Source organism: Protopterus annectens, chromosome 1.part1 (genome assembly GCF_019279795.1).
Source record: "Protopterus annectens isolate FY-2018-M chromosome 1.part1, PAN1.0, whole genome shotgun sequence".
Lineage (NCBI taxonomy): Eukaryota > Metazoa > Chordata > Ceratodontiformes > Protopteridae > Protopterus > Protopterus annectens.
Genome location: NC_056726.1, coordinates 811,079,920 through 811,099,003, shown reverse-complemented (window position 1 = coordinate 811,099,003; position 19,084 = coordinate 811,079,920). Strand labels below are relative to the sequence as shown.

General features: G+C 38.7%; 1 protein-coding gene across 1 annotated transcript in view; it reads left to right on the top strand.

Moving 5' to 3' along the window:
* LOC122807429 (cyclic AMP-responsive element-binding protein 3-like protein 3) overlaps positions 1 to 19,084 on the top strand; it is a 335,960-nt gene that overhangs the window by 138,536 nt on the left and 178,340 nt on the right. Inside the window, exon 5 of the mRNA XM_044078438.1 lies at positions 2,851 to 2,931. Coding sequence (XP_043934373.1) covers positions 2,851 to 2,931 — 81 coding nt within the window. The remainder of the gene's footprint in view (positions 1 to 2,850; positions 2,932 to 19,084) is intronic.

Below are 19,084 nucleotides of genomic sequence, written 5' to 3'. Positions count from 1 at the left end.
GATCGATAATTCTGTATTACCCCTGATAAGAATAACTGGGATCATGCAATAAGTTAATTTAAATAGCATTGATATGATACCATATATCTCAACTGGAAGAATTTGTTCGTTTTGCATTTGTTAACTGTGTGGGTGCATTGGCCCAAGCAACCTTTTCAGGCACAACTCAGGCCCAAAAATGTTAACAGAGGTGTATACAGAACATGAAACATGTAGTAACAGTGTAAATGAAACTACAGTCAGTGGAGCATTTCACATAAAAGAAACCAAGTTCACAAGGTTTAGGTACACTTGTAACAGAGGTATGTAGCGTACATGACACACTGTCCACATGAACACTTGTGTGTTACTTAAGGCCTTTAGACTGCACAGTGTTATTTATATTTTTATTGTGACCACCCTTTGAAATCTCTTGTCTATTTCAATGTTTAGAATATAGTTTTCTTCACAGAAGATTAGTTACAAGCAAATTATTTGTATGTTCTGTTTCTTATTTCATCTTGTCATAACATTTGAGTCTTATTTTTTTCAATCAGATATTTTTAAAGAGTTTTATAAAATTGGCCACATTGTTTGTGTTCCTAATTGCTTTGGTTCACTGGGTCCAGTTTTTAGGATCTCTTGGCTAGTGACCGGGTAAGTGGAGATCTGTAAAGTAGTGTACTTTGTAAATTAGTAGGAGCTACTCTTAACCTAATGCTTTTTCTTTAGTGGAGGGCAGTAATTGTCCTGCAATGGGCGACCATGGTGGTGCAGCGGTTAGTGTTGCTGACTCACAGCAAGGTGTTCTCCGGTTCGATCCTCGGCTGGGGTGCCTTCTGTGCGGAGTCTGCATGTCCTCCCTGTGGTTGTGTGGGTTGCCTCCGGGTGCTCTGGTTTCCTCCCACATCCCAAAGACCTGCTGTAGGTGGATTGGACACTCCAAATTGGCCCTAGGCGTGAGTGCATGTGTGTGCCTTCTGTGGAAGGTTGGGCGCCGAGCTGGCAACGTGACACTGTAAAACTCCACTGCCAATCATGAGAGGACAGGTGGTCCGTTGTGGTGACCCCTAACTGGGAAAAGCTGAAAGAAGAAGAAGTAATTGTCCTGCATTAGTTTGAAGGTCAGTGTGTTTAACAGGAAGGTGCTCTGGGACTTCTTTCTATCTGTATAGTTGTACTCTTTAATGGCATTCAGATGAGCAAACCTTAGGACTTTGTTTTCTTTTTTTGTTGTATGGTGTGACTTTTATTTGGAAGATAGAATGGTACACTGACAGGGAGTACTTCAGCCTTGGCAAGAGTACTTTTATGTCAATAACTTGCCTAGTTTCCTTGGTAAAAGAAATGTATTTATTTATGTATTTTTTGTGAGATACTTTTCAATGAATCCGTTCCTTTTGTGATTGGGACTCTGAAAGAGGAAGTTGTGATCCACTGTGCTAAACTTAAGATTCTCTTTTGATAGACTTCGGGATGGTTTTGTCTTATCCTAATGGATTTCTTAAGTTTAGTGGTTGACCCTGTACACATTTTTTTTTTAGTGTGTGTGTGTGTGTGTGTGTGTGTGTGTGTGTGTGTGTGTGTGTGTGTGTGTGTGTGTGTGTGTGTGTGTGTGTTTGTGTGTGTGTGTGTGTGTGCGTGTATTGAGCATTGTCACTTTATATTTTTGGGTGTTTAGACATTGCTTGTTTTTCTGAAGTCATTTCCAGCTTGGAGCCAGATTATCTTGTAGTAGGATGCTCGGCTCCTTTGAAGATTGATTGGCTTTGCTTAAGACTGTTGTTTGTATACAGCATTCATTATAAGTTTGTTTTTTCCAAAGGCTAGATATCTTACTGAGTTCTTATATCATCATCGTGATATTATGATTTTTCCTGTGAGTGCCAGCTTCCTAGCTTGTTACTGTTTAGTTGAATCCAGTGACAGTCATCGATATGAATGCTGATGTAATCTGTTGGACCAGTGGTGATAATTATTACAGTCATTTAGATGTACTGGAAGCATTCTTAATTTGAAGCTAACCTTGTTTTGGTTAGCTTAGAGATACAGGAGTTTGAGGTTAATGATGGAATGGTTAGGATAATGTTATTGACAGCTCTGACCCAGGTCCTCCTTTCAACTCACTGCTTTCAGAAAAAAAATGATGCTGTCCCTCTGAAACAAGCCTGAGTGAATTACCTTCTCTTTTAGTGGTTGTCACACTCATTTGTACTCTGCTGTCTGTCATCATAATCCATTTTTAATGTTTATCTCTTTGTGCTGTTTTTTTCTCTCCATGTTTTCCTTATTTTGTTAACAGCAGCACCCCACTAGTTAAAACTGCCTCCTTTCAGAGGTAATGCAGGAACCGTGTTTGATTAAGTGATCTACTCCAGAATCACACATTATGCAAATAGAGACTGCAGTTGATATCATCAATCCTGTGTTAAACTGTTAGACAAAAATGTTTCTGTAATTTTCAAGCCGTTTGCAGTGTCTAAGTGAAAGAGGCTTCAAAAGCTGCACTTGAACATAGAACTTTACTTTTTTGTGTTAACAGAAATTTAAAATGGATTTTGTTTACCTGTAGTTGGTATTACGACTATGTGCTGCTTAACTGTTATTGTCCAAAAGTATGTGTTTTGCAACGTACAACAAATCGGTACATGGTTAGTACTCTTGCTTTCAAGTTATACCAAACCATGCTGTATTGCAGTTAATGTCTTAAACGTCCTAGGTTATTCAGTTAAAAAGCATACTTACAAGTCACATGGAGCAAGAAACAGTGGCTGTATTTGATGATACATGTATATTTTTCATGCATTCTAAATGCATTATTTTCTTTCTGTATGGTTGTAAATTTGTTCTCTTATGATATCTCCATTTCAGGATTTAGTACTTACAGAAGAAGAGAAGCGTCTCTTAACCAAAGAAGGAGTAACATTGCCAACACTGCTCCCCCTGACCAAGGTAAGTGAGACAAAGCTACACTTTGTTTCTTTGCTAATATGAACCCGGACTCATGATAACAGTCTGTTGGTGACATACATTTTTTTCCTTGTGGTTATTCTTTCACTTTGGGTTTTTCTTTATCTCTTGATTGTGGTTTCTTTGTACTGCAGTTACCTCTAAACAAACTGTGTATACTGTCATCTCAAAAGTACTTATATGTTGCAAGAATAATACACCACAAGCTGCCCTGTAGGTGGGAATGCATTTTTCCAGTTTGTAGTTCACCTCTGCCCTGTAACAGATGAATTAATTTCTGTGTTTTGCAATGGTTAGTTGTTAGTAAGTGATCATCCATCCTTGTAAAAGCTGCTGGCTAATGTCACATAGTGAAACTGGTGCTATGTCTTCCCTTGCATCCAGAAAAATCCTATTATGGGAAGTAGTTTTTAGTCCATTCTAGCTTTTGAGTAGTTGCGGTGGTATCTAAATGTAAGAGCTTCATGACACACCCGCAGATCTATTTACTTTTCTGATCTACTTGATTTGTAGCAGGCTTGGTAGGTGCATGAGTCCACTACTGGCAACATCAGCAACAGTAGCAGCAGTTCCTAACTGTCCCTGCTCTTAAGTCTTTAGAGCAGTTAGCTCATTGGTGTTGTTGAAGAGTTGTCTGTATGTTTTCCATATTTTTCCCACTGAAGTTTCCTCATCTTGTCACCAGGAATGTACACTGAATGTGCAACCATGTTATTACCTCTAAGAAGCAAGCACCTCAGTAGTCCATGTGGCAGCCTTTCCTAATCTAATAGATTTTCCCAGGCTCGTACTCTACCACTGGTCTCATTTGTTTTGTTTATTCTTTCATTTATTTGTTTCTTCATTCATTCATTCATTTATGTGTTAATTCATTAATTACTTGCATATTTATTTGTTTAATTGCATGCTTGCTTGGATTTATTTACCAGGATAACCCCACTAGCCTATAGCACCTTTACAGCAGAGGCCCAGATAGATTATGTCAAGTACACACCAGTACATATATACGGCTGAGTAAGCAAAAGACTTTTTTTGGTAAAGGACAAGCAAAGTAATGTAGTTGAGTATGAAAAAGTGTGTACCTAGTGAAAGAGATGGGAGAACAAACAAAATTAATTAATTCAGAAATTCACATGTATAACCTTCCTGCTTTGTACACATGCTGTTATGTACCATGAATGTTCAAGTAATAGTGTTACTGTGAGTTTTTATGTATCAAAGATTTTTTTTACATTATAACAACATTCTCTGGTATACTATAACAGCTATCACTAGTTGTAGGTGAGTGTTAAATGTTAGCTGAATTTGTAATTAATGCATGTGAAGAGCTACTTAGTGGTTATAGTAAGAGAAAACAAAGAAAAATCCTTGCCTTCTCCCTCTGTCTCCCAAACAAGTCACCATTCCTCCTCAGGCTGACATAGTGTTTGGAGAGACAGCTTAGTAGGCTGCTTTGGTTGAGCACTTTATACAGGGACCTTGTTGTGCTCTGGTCTCAAAACTCATCGGAAGGGGGCCACGGCAGAAGAGAACCAAAGATGACACTGGCAGATGTTCCCCATATGCCACTGACTTATTGATGTCCAGATGGGTGCACAACCATTCAGCCAGAAGTGGGAAGGATGCAGAACTCTTAAGTCAGTCCAGCTGATAGAGATTCCAGAGTGATGGAGTGCATAGGAAAACATGACTTCACCTTGGCACCTTTGCCATTGGGTCTTGATGAAATGACCTGTTTCCAGTGAAAATTAGCAGAACAGGCATTAAACTAACTGTAAAGACTGCTTACTGTTGAAACTTGTAGACAAATGGAGTATGGTGGTAACTATGCTGAACATTTGAACAACCCTATCCTGAGGCTTTTACACAGTGCAGTTGATGGAGCAGCAAGGCCATGCCTGGCTCGGGTAGTATGGATTTACAGAGAACTTTAAGAAGTTGTGTATCATTGCCATTTAGATTGGTCCTTCTTGTTCAGGCCCCAGGTGAAAGGAAAATTAGTCAGAAGTGAACAGGGGAGCAAGATCCTCTCTGCTGTTGGATTCAAATGTGTGGCCCCATAGAGCTATTCTTTGCCAGAGCCAGAAATGTCCTAATAATTTGTGCTACAACAAAATACTAGCAACAAACTTTCAAGCAGTTTTCGGGTGAGAGTTCACTTGGCTGCAGGGGCCCCATCAATGGACACTGCCAATGCTGCAGAGGTGGTCCTCAAAAGCAAGAGTTCCACAGCCCTTCTATTAGGAAGTAACATTAATATACCCGAGACCTTGCCTGACTGTCCTCCTCTGGAAGGAGTTGGAGCTTGCATTTCCCAGTAACAGCAAGCGTGATTGGCCATCATTCAAGAAAATTGGGGCAAGGAAATCCTATCTACAGGTTACACTGTTATTTTTTGGAAATACCTAAGCTATCCTCCATTTCATTCTAAGACATCCCACCCAGTCAAAAAGAGGTGAACAGGCTAGAGGCCAACAGTTTTCTTTAAGTGTAAGCAATCTAATAGGTCCCAACAGACCAGAGGGGGTGTGGGATTTGTGCAAGATTGCTTTTAGTACCCGAAAAGACACAGGACGTCAGACCAATACTAGACTTTGGCAGTCTGAATCTTCATATCACAGAATCTGATATTTATAGCTTGCCATCTGGATACAGTACAAGTGTTAAAGAAGTTGCCACAGGATAGGATACTCTCAATTTATTTTGCAGTTCCACAGTTCATATGGCCCCTCCAGCCTTTCTTGTCCTTAAAGTTTTATATGTTTTATGTCCACATCATTCTGTTTCATACCTCATACACATCACTACATGAGAGTGCTACATTGTTCTCAGCTGGACAGTCATTCAGATCAGACAGTACAGTTATCCAGAATTCACAGAACTAATCTTTCTTGGTGGTTACAATCTTAACACAGGATGCCCTTTTGTTTCCCTTCTCCTATCAGCCACTGTTACTGTGAATGAATATGCTCTTGGGTGTTGGGGCATTGTTTAGGGCAGAGTTTCAAACATTGACTAAAACATTGTCCTCCCCCATAGAGCCTTTTTTAGGCAATGCCAAATTGACAAATCTTCCAATATAATAAACTCTATGCAAAGAAATCTGAAGCTGTTAAAGCTCAACACCAGAAGTCAAAACAAGAAGCTCCATTCCCATCAAGCTTTCCTCACCTTGGAGAATGCAGGCATCTGTGCAGTTACTAAGACAGGGTTTAAACCCACAGAGAGTACCCTGGCAGTGCCAGGCTTCCTTGCTTTCCACACATTTGGACCAGGAACTGCAAGGATAGGAACTAAAGGGAGCTGTGTATCGATGTAAATCAATAACAAGCATTCCTCTAGGTTGGTTAAACAGGAGGACACACCGGAGGTTTCTCCATGTCTAGATTACTATACAAAAAGTTAGTTACATACCATATCATAGCTAGCTGTAGGTCACCCTCTATGTTCCATGAAACCCACAGCTCATCCTTGAACTTGCTGGAGACATTCACCATTCAACCAAATACCATACTCCTGGGGGACTTCAATTATCCATCTGTAAATTCTGAATCCTGCATGACCCTAAATTTGTAGGAGCATAGATTCTTAGACTTTATAAACACAAGCATCATGGACCAGTTAGCGAATACACCCACTAGAGGTAAAATCGTATTGGTCCTGGTACTCAGAAATACAGGAGAATGCTGCACCACCCTCAATGCTGTGTCTTCGCTGGTGTAATGTAAGTTCAAGCTCTTCTAAACTCAGAATACACAGCAACTTTTTCGGAATTATTTACAGACGCTCTGTACAACTATGTCAGTTGATTGCATAGAGTCTGCTGTGCCTACCAGAAGTAAGCCCAAAACTTAAAAACAAACCACCTTGGTGGAATTCAGAATTATGCAGATTGTACAACAAAAGAAATAAGTCAAAAGAAAAAAAGTCATAGCTAAAATTAGGAAGTGTAACACCAAAAAAGATAAAAAAAAAAAAAAAAACTCTCATCAAACTGAGTAGACAACTAAGATGTCTAATCAAGTCCAACAAAGTAAACTTTGAGGTAAAGATAGCATCCCAGGCCAAGGACAGCCGTAAGGCCTGTTATAGCTATGTCCGTAACCACAAAGGCGGCACACAGCAGTGTGCCAAATTGTTGGTAAAAGGAGTTACTTTCACAGAACCAGGAGACATAGCAAATCTTCTGGCTGTCAAATTCAGCTCTGTCTTCACCCCGTCTTATCCCCAGCCACCCCCCCAGGAAGTACCATCTAACATAATCCTTCAAACTATCAGTAGGGAGCAGGTCTTAGATGCTCTCTCTAAGACCAAGAATACAGCATTGATGGGCCCTGATAATGTCTCATGATGCCTCCTAAATAGCCTGAAATTTGACCCGTCAGGGCCACTCATGTCACTGTTCCACCATAGCCTCTGCAAATGCTTTGTGTCACATGAATGAAAGACTCCAATGTAACTATTTAAACTTTGCCTGGGACATACGTAAGACATTTTTGAGGGACAGGTACATTTCTCAGAGAATTCCATTCTCTAGAGAAGACTTCCTATCAATGTGGAACAGAGCTTCTTCATAACCCTAATCAAGTGCAACCTGAACTAATGGATGGGAAATCGGAAATTCACCCATGTTCTGACACGTATGTTTCTATTGGACAAAGGCAGCCATTTAATTATACCCTAACTAACATTCATCCCTTAATGCATTGCTTCCTACAAGAGTATAGTCATCAGGAAGACAGAGCTCCCGTGTTTCTTGTAAGAGTATACTCTTCTTTATAAGAGACTTCCCTGTACTCCTGAAAGAAGTGTGCCTGTCACTTTTAAAAAAGTCTAATTGCTGAAGTCCTCTTGGGAAAAGCACTTACATAAAACTAAACTCAGTAAGGTGGCATCTACAAGCTGACATGATCTGCTAAGCATGTCAGTGAAATGTTTAGCATGGGATGTGCAAAGCTGGAGTTATTAAGGAATATTTGCAAAACGTTATGAAAAGTATGGCATATGTCCATGTTTACATTGATAATGCAAAAGTAAAGGTGAGATGCTGTATTTTTGAGGGTTGTGTATTCAAGCACTGGATGTCTGTAAAAAAATGACATTAAAACACAGAGGGTAATGTGAAGACATTCTGACATATAAATGCTGTTTTGGTAAATTAATTATGAATATTTCCTATATTTTCATAATTATATTAATTTTATAAAAGCTTTGTGACCTACAGGTGAACAAGTTGGTGCCATCTTACACAAAACATTAAGGCACTCAGTGTTGCCACTGATACTTGCCATCTAACACACATTGTTTTGTGCATTAATGCTATATATTTTTAAATATTGTGAAATGATTTTATGCATAATTTTCATAGACTTGACAATATCACAGAACAGCAGTATGCTAGCCCCTCTTGTCATATATATTTAGGAAGCTTCTGAACAGGTGAACAATTCCCTCATTGATATATTGGATATAGCTGTATTGTAAATTTTCAGAGACATAACCCTTTGTTTGACTGTAACACTAGTACTTTTGGCAAACAAAATACATTTTGTCTTTCATAAGTCTGCATATGTAGCTGTGAAGTATAAAATCAGCATTTGACAAGCCTATGATACTAACACCAGTGTATAGCCAATGTCTACCAAGTAGCTATCATAGTTAACATTTTTTTTTGTTACTCACACCATTTATCAGATCTAGATGGTAGCCGTTTTGTGACGTTATGTGTTCATAATTTACTGAAGACTGTTTTCAGTAGAGGAATTTGGAGAAAAGTCCACAGAAAGCAAGAAGTTTTCTGGATTAGATCATCTCAGGAAGCAAAGGTGTTACTTAGGCTCCTGCTGTTCAGGATTAAATTAGTTAAGGTACTTTTCCGTTATCAGGGCAACCTTTTTAACACTGTAGCGGGGGCTCGCAATCATCGATCACGCAGCTGTTAGCTGTGAAGCGTTTTTTTTAAATAACTTGGTAAATCCTTCTAGGCTGTTCGTTTCTCTTCAGGGGGAGACCCCTAGTTGGTAAGTGAAAACTAGCTAATTCATTCAGACTATTTCCTTTCCTTGTATGTATGCTGCATTGATATAAATTTACTAATGTCTCTGTTTATGCAACTCATTGTTGGGTGTTTTTGTTGAGAGCAGTAATGTCAGTACTAATAAACCCAGGGGTTGTGTAATCGGTAATAAGGCTAGGGTAAATTCTTGATTTAGGAAGGGAAAGCGAAGTTTAAATAAGTGAAAAGTTATTTTTCACATGTATTTCAACATTTGAGCATTAAAATTTATAGTAATGGCCTTTACAAAGTTGTAGTAAGGGGTTCAGAGAGAGGAGTTTTTTCTTATTTTGCGCAGTTATAAAGTTTCTGTGTGCCTGATCTATATAGTTAAGACAAAGGAAGTCTCTGTAAATTATAGTTTTCCACCTTTTAGCACCAGAAAAATCTTAGCAAAGTCCCAAAAATAGGGACAGATTTTAAGTGTTACTCTTAAAAAGTTGCTTGAATAAAGGTCTTGTGTTACCATGCATCTTCCGACAGATTTACAGTTTGAAACTCAAATACTTATTTACTGAATTTAGTCCTCAGAGATTTCCCGCAAAAGTCCAGAAAATCACAAATTTTATAAGGAATGAACCTAAGTTGGGTGAAAATCTGGGCATTCTGTGAAAGTCTGGACATTTGAGAAGTATGCTGTAAAAGATTGAAAGGCTTCAGGGCTAACAGCTGTGCGATGATTGCAAGCGCCTACTACATGTTAGAAGTGTTGCCCTGATAACGGAAAAGTACCTTAGTTAAAGTAAACTCTAGTTGCATGGCTAGGCTTATAAAGGCCCCAGTGGTTGTTAGCTTAGTATAACCTATGAAGCTATAAGAAAATACAGTGTTACCAACACAGTGGTCAGAATCGGAGCTCTAAGCCTTTGGAGCACATCCTTCAAGTGATACTGATTACTGTGTGAAAATCCCAGTGGCAAAATACTGTTGGGGGTAATTTGCATGTGAAGGAATTCAACAGCATATAGACTCTAGCTGACAGCTGTAGTCATTGCTTCTTGTTGGTTTGGTACAAAGGTGTTCCCTGTTAGTGTAAAGATGAATAAATCTGAATATTTTATTTACCATGGTTTAGAATCATGTAGAATTCTGGGATGAGAGCATGGAAATAATGGATAGTGTGTACTCTGACCTTAGTATCTTTACATTAATTGCTATAGCTCATATAACATCTAAAATTAGAAGCTTGTTACAGAGTTGGAAATTGTATAAGAAACTTTAAGCAATGTAAGCACTTTACTGACAATTGATTCAGAGTGTGTGTGTGTCTGTGTGTGTGTTGTGTGTGTGTGTGTGTGTGTGTGTGTGTGTGTGTGTGTGTGTGTGTGTGTGTGTGTGTGTTTGTAGTGAAGGAAAGATCAGTGTGACACCTAAGTATTTTTGGGGTGTAGTTATGGGTTAGGACACACCTTTAGGGTCAACTGTTGTGATGGTGGTAGCCATTTTGTGACGTTATGTGTTCATAACATTAATCTTTGCAGTATTCATCATTAGCATATTCGCATGTAGCTAGTTCGTAGTAGTGTGAAGTCCTCCTGTAATGCTTTGGAGATAAGGGAACTTTTTTGCCAGATTTAGTCTTGATAATGTCATCTGCATCAAAATAAAGCTGATATTAGGGAGATTCCAGGATAGGTTATTGAGAAAAAGAAAAGGACTAAGCCCAGCAGTGATCGGTCTTGTACCCCAATCAGAAAAGCCGGTTTCTGTGTGTGAGTTATGGCCTAGTATTGAAGTCTGTGTCTATCATGTGATAATTTATACCATAGATTAGCCTGATTAGAGAAACTTCAAGAGGAAAGTATTTTAGGGACTGTGATGTGGTAATCTTTTCTGAGTAACACATTTCAAATTGATAAATATAGCACTGGTAATCTGTATGCCAACTTCAATTCCATAGTAAGGAATAGTCTTAGATGCTGAGTTCAGGTAAACAGCATATACAGTAATACCTGCATCCAAGGCTGCTGTTGACATTTTCAAAGATGCAACATAAAAGCATATGTATAAAGGAATAAAGTAAGTAACAAACAAGCAGTCATTAAGTCAGGCTGCATAAACAGATTTAAAAAATGTAGACTGTAATGTTGGGTACCTCCAGGCTGTGTCTATAGGATCTAGTATCATCCTATAATTTTACCTAGTACATCGCCTTTTTTTCTGTATCAGCAGAGCAACACGCATACGGCAGAGAACAGATCTAAAACAGGAGCACATGTTAAAGCAATTTAATTGGTAACATGAGCACAAAAACATTTTTGCTTACAGAACTGAGCTTTCTCAATGTATATTGCTTGATCATGTGATACAGATTAATATAGAACAATGTTTTATGTTGAAACAGATTAAGGGCCAGATTCCAAATGACTAGCTATCTGTCTAAGTGACTTCACCAACGGAAATCTATTTGTGGATAGGTCTAACACCAGAGTAAGTTACTTGCACAAAGAGCAAGTCTTTTGAAATCTGACCCCAAGTCTGATCAAATAATACACCAGAATGTCAGGTTTATGCATTCAACAAATCAACACAATCCAGAAAGGTTCATGCCACAGCACTGTCAAACATAACAGTGCCTTTTCATTTTTATTAACACAGCAACATTTGATACCCAGTTATTATTTTTTTAAAGACTTTGGTAAAGTTTCTGTACATCTGTCAACATACCAGTGTATGGCAATTTAAAGTGTGCGGCTCAGTCTAATTTAACATTTGAACAGAGTCCATTTAAAAAGAATGTATGAAAATGCTGCCTACTCGTGGTCAATGGAGTTATTACATCAAACTATATGTACACTCAAATAACTGGGAAATATACGTTTCAAATAATATGTAAGGCATAACAAATAACTGTTCTTCCAGCAGGCTAAAGCAAGTCCAGTGCCTTTCTTTTGTGTTTAAACCCCCAGTCCTACCAGTTCCCACCCCTCAAATAATTTCTGATATACTCTGTTCCACTGAACATAAATTTAGCCTTATTGTATTGTAAAGTGTATTTAAATAAAGCATTATGTTCTTGTTTACACTGTATGTTGTATAAGAGTTGATCGAATAGCTGTGTGGTGTGAGTGATATTTTTTGCAAAGCACAAAACTGTCACATTCCCCTTAAAGTGACTTATGTCATGCATATGTTCAAACATGAAATCAGTGGATACTAAAACAATGTATGATGTGCTTTGCACGTTGAGTGTGTGTGTGTGTGTGTGTGTGTGTGTGTGTGTGTGTGTGTGTGTGTGTGTGTGTGTGTGTGTGTGTGTTTGTAGTGAAGGAAAGATTAGTGTGACACCTAAGTATTTTTGGGGTATAGTTATGAGTTAGGACACACCTTTAGGGTCAACTGTTGTGATGGTGGTAGCCGTTTTTTGACGTTATGTGTTCATAACATTAATCTTTGCAGTATTCATCATTAGCATATTCGCATGTAGCTGGTTCGTAGTAGTGTGAAGTCCTCCTGTAATGGTTTGGAGATAAGGGAACTTTTTTGCCAGATTTAGTCTTGATAATGTCATCATCAAAATAAAGCTGATATTAGGGAGATTCCAGGATAGGTTATTGAGAAAAAGAAAAGGACTAAACCCTGCAGTGATCTGTCTTGTACCCCAGTCAGAAAAGCCATGTGTGTGAGTTATGGCATAGTATTGCAGTCTCTGTCTATTATGTGATAATTTATACCATAGATTAGCCTGATTAGAGAAACTTCAAGAGAAAAGTATTTTAGGTAGTGTGATGTGGTCATCTTTTATGAATAACACATTTCAAATTTAGAAATATAGCACTGGTAATCTGTCTGCCAACTTCAATTCCATAGTAAGGAATGCTCTTAGATGCTGAGTTCAGGTAAACAGCATACACAGTAATACCTGCATCCAAGGCTGCTGTTGACATTTTCAAAGATGCAAGATATAAGCATATGTATAAAGGAATAAAGTAAGTAACAAGCAAGCAGTCATTCAGTCAGGCTGCATAAATAGATTTTAAAAATGCAAACTGTAATGTTGGGTACCTCCAGGCTGTGGTCTGTAGGATCTAATGTCATCCTATAACTTTACCTAGCACATCGCCTTTTTTTTTTTGTATCAGCAGAGCAACAAGCATATGGCAGAGAACAGATCTAAAACAGTAAGTTCCAGCACTTGGAGCACATGTTAAAGCAATTTAATTGGTTACATGAGCACAAAAACATTTTTGCTTACAGAACTGAGCTTCCTTAATGTATATAACAGTGCTCGATCATGTGATACAGATCAATATAGAACAAAGTTTTATGCTGAAACAGATTAAGGGCCAGATTCCAAATGACTAGCTATGTAAGTGACTTCCACCAACGCAAATCTATTTTGTAGATAGGTCTAACACCAGAGTAAGTTACTTGCACAAAGAGCAAGTCTTTTGAAATCTGACTCCAAGTCTGATCAAATAATACACCAAAAAATCAGGTTTATGCATTCAACAAATCAACACAATCCAGAAAGGTTCATGCCACAGCACTGTCAAACATAACAGTGCCTTTTCATTTTCATTAACACAGCAACATTTGATATCCAGTTATTATTTTTTTAAAAGACTTTGGTAAAGTTTCTGTACATCTGTCAACATACCAGTGTATGGCAATTTAAAGTGTACGGCTCAGTCTAATTTAACATTTGAATGGAGTCCATTTAAAAATAATGTATGAAAATGCTGCCTACTCATGGTCAATGGTGTTATTACATCAAACTATATGTACATTCAAATAGCTGGGAAATACATGTTTCAAGTAATATATAAAGCATAAAAAATAACTGTTCTTTTAGCAGGCTAAAGTAAGTCCAGTGCCTTTCTTTTGTGTTTAAACCCCCAGTCCTACCAGTTCCCGCCCCTCAAATTATTTATGATATACTCTTGCATAAATGTAGCCTTATTGTATTGTAAAGTGTGTTTAAATAAAGCTTTATGTCCTTGTTTACACTGTACATTGTATAAGGGTTGATCGAATAGATGTGTGGTGTGAGTGATATCTTTTGCAAAGCACAAAACTGGCACATTCCCCTTAAAGTGACATATGGCAGGCATATGTTCAAACATGAAATCAGTGGACACTAAAACAATGTATGATGTGCTTTGCACATTGGAAGAGTGTATGTGTGTGTGTGTGTGTGTGTGTGTGTGTGTGTGAGGGGGGGGGGGGTAATTTCATTTTTTAAAGTCGCAGAAAGCAGCTCTAGGCATGATGCCAGTCTGCAGGGCACACACGCCATGCTCCTGTATGAGCAGTTTAGTTGCAACTGATTGTACTGAATTTTCCATACCATATGGACTAGGCTTTTTGCAGCAGATTTATTAAACAAGATGGTCAGTGGCTGTTCCTGTAATGTGACAAAGTTGGGTATTACAATCCCAAGTAAGTTACCTAGTCTTGTAGAAATAGATTGCTAACCTTCCAGTGAATTGTCCTTGTCATTAATCTTTACGTTCTTGATACAGAAAAAGTCAATTTTGGGTCAAACCACTCAGCTTGTTTTAAACATACAAGCATACCTGTATACATTAATTGATCAGGTAATTAAAGTTAGAAGAAGTATGCAAAGCAGCACATAACATGAATAAAAAGACACAAGTGTATTAACATCCCTTTTAGGAAATTTGGCAATGAAGTGAGAATCTTGAAGACTGATTGAATTATGTTCCATTACAGATCACCAAGTGTTGCTCTTTAGGGACACAGTACTACTTTGTTAGATGTGAACTGGAAGTATACACCATGATTTAAATAATGAAGTGAACCTCATTAAATATTCCATTTTGCAGTACACTTCCTTAAATTTTTTGCGGTACCAGAATTAATTAAGAATTGACTCGGTTGTTTTGGTACTTAAGCTGTTGAATGTAGTTCATCCTGGGGTGGCTGGGGTTGGAGACCTGCTTCCCAGGTTGAAGTGCCATCCTTCAGTTGGTCTCCTTCTAGGGATGTCCCAAGAGTAAAGAAGTAAAAGGTTAGACATATTATATCGAAAGACAGTGTGTTTATTTAATAAAGATGAATTACTTTAGGTAAGGGTTTATTGCAGGGTTTGAATTTTGTGAAACAGCAGGAAAATATATTCTCAATTCCACAAATCCTGAGGATGTTTTATCATAAGATATTCATAATCACAGGGACAGGGCTTCTTTTCTATTTTCCTCACAAGAACCTGACTGTGATCTTGAGGAGAATGTTTCCCCAGTTTCTCCTATAAAGGGTTTTTCTTTTTCCGAGGCTGTGTCCAGAATGTATAATGTATTTATGTGGGAACAAATGGATGTTCTCTTCATCATAAGGAGATACTATATGCTACAAACGGATACATCTCATTCTACAGCTGTTCCTTCTATCATGCTAGCTTTGGAAGATGTTTTTGATTCTGACTGCAATAATCCTGAAGGCTTATATGCAGTGTTGCAGTCCCCAAAAAGGCAGATGGACTTCTCACCTCCGGCCTGATCCAATAGTTGTTTCTTCTCCAGCTGCTGAAAACTTTCTGGTCCGTGCTAATTCCTTGCCTTCGGACAAGGATGGTAAACCCTTTGACTGGTCTGATAAGAGAATTTCTCTTTTGCTGTCCTTCAGAATCCTGAATTACCAGGCTCATAGATTGAAGTATGCTTTTACTGGCAGTTTGAAAATCTTTTCTGCCCATTACCCTCGGAGGTATGTTTATTCTGAATCCTATTATTGCTTCTCTCTCTCTCTCTCTCTCTCTGTCTGTCCGTCAAGTGCTTAAACATTCTTTAAAAAGTCTGCATGATTGTGCTGACTCTGTGTCCAAGGCTTCAGCTGCTGATATACCAATACTGTGAAGAGATATCTTGCCTGGATACATATCTAGGAATTTGTAGTCTCTGTAGATTAACAGCACAATCACCTTTGGAGAAGAAGCCTATGGGTTCTAGTCCCACACAAGGTAGTTGGATTAATTTTCCAGTAATTAACACTGCAGTGCATCATAAGGGAGGTGCACTCCTGAGTGTGCCGTCTTTCAGATGAGACATTAAGTCAAGGTTCAGTTAGCTTGAGTTGGTGCTAATTCATATGGATGTAACAGATGTCACAGCATTTATTAAAAACAGCAGGGGAAATTCCCCAGTGCTATGACTAAATTTGTTCGTCAATGTGAATACTACCTGGTCTCCCCTGAAAAAAGGCAGTTATCCAAGTGGTACTAACACAGTCAACAGAGTGTAAGTAAATAAAAAAATAAATTGTAAAATGTTATTTAACACAGTTTTTAGCATAAGATACAGTCTCTTGCACTTTCTCTGTAGCAAATCCTCAACAACCGCAGTAAGTAACCTCCAGTTTGCCAAGTTTCACCATCACTAGCTGTTTGAATATTCATTGCTTGTGTCAGAATCCAACTGATTGGATGACACAGATCACAGACTGATAGCTGCAACTGTGGGAGGAGGTGGTTCTCCCAAATCCTGAACCGTTTGTAGTATAAGGTTCTCAGAAGCAACAGGAGGCAGTTTCTGTCAGAATGTAATAAAGCTGTTTAAAAGCAACGTATTACTTGCAGGCAGATGCAGTTGGTAACTTGCATTACTTTAGCTGGTATTCATACAAAATGGATCTGCAGAGCAAATTGTCCTGCAGTGGTATGTTGAGCTGTGCCACAGTGCTCTTCACCAGTTCTATGTGCCCTACGTTCCCAAAAGGGCAGCAAGTCTTTACCCAGAAATTTATATGACTGAGTCTTTCCACTCTGCAGCTGGAACAACTGCATAGCAGAGCACCTACTGTCTCTGCTGCTGTGTAGTACAGGTATTAACAGGACCACTTAGAGGCACTGAACCCCACCAATCCAAACCCACACACATAAACGATGGGTGTTGACACAAAGACACTCACTGACCCACTTACACACTGTCCCAGTGTTCTGACACACACACACACACACACACACACACACACACACACAACACACACACACACACAGACACACACACACACACACACACACAACACACACACACACACACACACACACACACACACACACACACACACACACACACACACACACACACAGACTTAGCTACATCAGCAGCCTCTGCATGATAATGCAGTTCCATTTTATCCTACACAAATTCCCACCATTGACATGCATAGGTGTGTACTGTAAGAATGCCATTCACACAAACATAATGCCTTTAGATCCCTGCTGTGTGGAGCACTTACATACTTCAGGGATCTGTGAATCCCACATTATGCAAGCTGGCACTATGAACCTTGATTCCTAAAACGCTGACTGGTAGTTATAGGGAAAACAGAGACTGATGAATTGGGATGTTCTTGCAAAGTATGAAAGGCAACTTGCACTTTTCTTGCATATTTCACAGGCTGACTTCAAATGCTGGGTGTAGTCTCCTAAGTGGTTAGTAACCGTAGCTCATTATAGTATAATGCAGTATGATTATTGCACACTATTGCTGCCATACTCTGCTTGTATGAGTGGAGCACCTGAAGGCTGACAGGAAAAACAAAGGGGAGGCAATGGCAGACACAGGTTCATAGGTGTGTACTAGGCTAATGGCCCTGGAGCCTTTACAAGCCTAGCCCATAGGATTATCCTGGCATCATGCCACCCGACCTTAGTTTCTAGTGCCTCTGTCGAGTAGAGCCACTGGAGTGATCCCCGGGGTGAATTTTCTATTTTCCATCCACTCATCAAGTTTCCTCTTGAAGAGGGCCAGTAAAGGGCTCTGCTTGACATCTGTGGGAAGTCTGTTCCATAGCATGGGTAGTCTCTGGGTTATGAACCTGTCCCTCCAGCATGTTCTGGTGATTGTGGTAATGAGGTTGAGGTCTCTGGAGCGTGTGGTGCGGAGGGATTGAGATTTCTTTAGATGTAGCATTTCTAACAGAGCATTCTGAACATATTCAGAATAAGGTCTTAGTGAGCTTGACTTCTTAAGGAGAATGAAAAGTGAAGTTGGAAATTAAGTCTTTGCTGTTAACAATCTAGGGAGGCTCATTGGAAAGGATTTCACCATAGAAAATCCATGTACTTTCATAAATGGTATTTTCGCAGTCATCCTAAGCAAAGCATATATTTTTATCTGTAGTGGGTCTGACTTCACATCAGTTTGCTGGAGTAATAAACTGCAACTGTTTGAAATGTCAGAACCCACTAGACTGAGTTCCAAAACATGCAGACCAAATGGCTGAAAAACAGTCTTAAGTCTACTAAGTCTGAGATAGCCATTTCTTGGAATGTTCCCTTTTCTTTGAGGTATGGCATGCTGGCACTCGGCATTTTGAGCGCCAACATTTCAGTAGGGAGCTGTAGTAAACACTTAAACTGTAACTTGGTAGTGGAATGCATGAAGAAGCAGGGAAGTTCTAAAACAGTGCAGAATCAGGTAATCAGAACAAAATAAGGAAGGGGGCAAATTGACATGCTTGTAATTCTGCCAACTGACAGTTTGTCCATTCGCAATAAATATTTAAACTATTTTGAATAGATACTTACATTGGTGGTACTTTATTTTTAGTAAATAATGTCCATAATATATTGCAAAATCTGCTGTGTGTGAAAAACTGTTCACTGTAAAGAAGCAGAATGTTGTATGCTTTATTAAGCTCCCTTCTGCTTATTTTTGTTAAGTTCATAGGTTCAGGTGGTGTGATGGTGTGAAAAAAACGTGTTGAAGGGCAGTTTTCTTGAAGCTGTAATTGACAATCTCAAGCAAGTTTGTGGAACTAGCCCTACATTTTTAAAGAAACATAATCAGTCACAGTTTAGGATTAATTTACTAATTAATTTATTGATAATTTGACAAATTATTAATGTTATTTACTAATGTAACCATTGAGAGAGTGGTTTCACCTCAGTGTTTATAACTCCTGTTATTGTATTGGTATGTGCTCCTGTTTCTGAATACCAGATATGTACTTTTACTGCTGCCCTCTGTTTAAACACTTTTTCCCTTTAGCATAGGTCAGTTGCCAGCTGAGTGAGCCATTGTTTTACATATCAGAAGATCTTTGGATGCTTCTGTGGTTTGACAGTAGGCTCTTCATACTGTGTGATTTCCTTCCTTAATCAGTGTTACAGTA